Below are 1,851 nucleotides of genomic sequence, written 5' to 3'. Positions count from 1 at the left end.
GGCCGGCCGGACCGCCCCCTCCAACCGCCGCCGCTGCGCTGCTGCACCTCCGGGAGGAGTTTTGGGGCACCTCCTCCATCCCGCTCCGCCCACGTTGGAATGAACGGGGTTTTCCGAGAGTGTAGAGTTGCATAGGGGGACCCAGGGCTGCTGGGAAGCGTTACCTGTTGGCCTTGTGCAGAGGCATGCTGTCCTTCTCGAAGATAGCAGTCATCTTAAAACCGATAGGACAGGCTGATAGATCGTCTAAGAGAAGCAGAGTTTAAAATGCTTCCTTAGGACCACCCAAGGCTCAGAATTTCATGTTGTTTTCTTCAGTCCCATGGAACACAATATCTCTAGCAATGGATTTGAGATCTTGACCTCCCTTTATCTCTACCCAATTTCCGGGAGAACTTGGGCTGGGAATTACAAAGTATAAAGAGGTTTACAGAGTAGAAGTCAGGGCTTTATATTTAAACAGGACTTGTTTTTAAGCGAGTAAAAGCGATCACCTTCAAATGAAATAATCCTGTGCTTTATGAACGCTGTAAGGCACTGTAATTAACTGGAATTAGAAAAGCATACACTATGAACAAAATTTCCTTATCAAGTTCTAGGAAGATAGACTCATGAATCTAAACATAAAATTAAATTTCAGATACTAGGGGTTTCTCCTTATAAAGTAACTTTTATGGTAGGTTTTCTCAGCTGGCATTGTTGACACGTTTGGAATGGATACTACTTTTCCTTGGTGGGCGGGGGGGGGGGGGGGTGTTGTGTATTTTTAGAATGTTTTGCAGCATTCCTGGCTTCTATCCACTAGATGCCAGTAGCACCCCACTCTATCCTAGACTTGATAATCAAAAATGCTTCCAGACATTGCCAAAAATCCCCCAGGGGGCAAATTTGCCCCCGTCCAGAACCACTGCATTACAGCAATGCCGAGGCCATTATTTGGCCTTTGTTGCTCATTTGTACTCAAGCTACTGAAAAGTCTGTCTTCTGGCTTCTCATCAAACTTGGAGCGATACACTTAAAACTATTGTCGGAACCGATCAGACTCAAAATCATATTTTTGCAGACATCATTCTATTGCAAGGTTTTACAGGTGAGAAAATTTGTGCTGAGAGAAAGGTACTTCCTCTAGGCCGACTGACTACAAAAGGTACCTATTCTGGGTGGACTAATTATAAAAGTGTTCTTTCCAATCTATCAACAAGACTTGATGGCCAGAACCCTCTCATTCATGCCAGTGCTACCATGCAAGACCTACCCACCACCATCCCTCATCTGACTGTAACACTGTCCTCATAAATGGTGCTCATTCTTTGATTTTTGCACCCTTAAGATCCATTTACCACATGGCAATCAGAGTAATTCTTTTAAAAAACAATTTCAGAGTACATCACTTTTCTTTAAAAAATTCTCCAATACATAGAAACAGACCTCAGGAAAATCCAGATGTTGGAATTAAACGAAATACAGAAGAAATACAGACCTTGCAAAGGATGGAATCCAGAGCACAGATGGAGGTTTGGGCTTCTTGTAGGATCATGGACACATGTTCTATTGAGGATGAAAGGCAGAGAATTTGGGTAAACATACAGGCAGGTTAACAACTTTGAAATAAGAAAATGAGGGAGTTGTCTAATTATATTTTCTTGTTTGTCATACAGAACTTTACTATTCTCAACTGTGTATTATCCTTAATTTTTAATATATATCTCCTTAATACACACACACACACACACACACACACACACACACACACACGTATATTATACTAAATGTAGTCATAATTTTGGCCCAGGCTGGTATTCCTAACAATTTTTAATTATTTTCTTTAAAGGAAGATGCAAAATTGTAAAC

The 1,851-nt window shown here is 41.5% G+C and overlaps 1 protein-coding gene across 1 annotated transcript in view; it reads right to left on the bottom strand.

Annotated features, from left to right (window-relative positions):
* Positions 1 to 214, bottom strand: part of LOC102882400 (isochorismatase domain-containing protein 1) — a 17,196-nt gene extending 16,982 nt beyond the window's left edge. Inside the window, exon 1 of the mRNA XM_015590353.2 lies at positions 165 to 214. Coding sequence (XP_015445839.1) covers positions 165 to 214 — 50 coding nt within the window. The remainder of the gene's footprint in view (positions 1 to 164) is intronic.
* Between the last annotated feature and the right edge of the window lie 1,637 nt (positions 215 to 1,851).

Source organism: Pteropus alecto, unplaced genomic scaffold, assembly GCF_000325575.1.
Source record: "Pteropus alecto unplaced genomic scaffold, ASM32557v1 scaffold20, whole genome shotgun sequence".
In the NCBI taxonomy this organism is placed as follows: Eukaryota; Metazoa; Chordata; class Mammalia; order Chiroptera; family Pteropodidae; genus Pteropus; species Pteropus alecto.
Note: the sequence above shows the minus strand (reverse complement) of the source record. Positions and strands in the feature narration are given on the sequence as shown.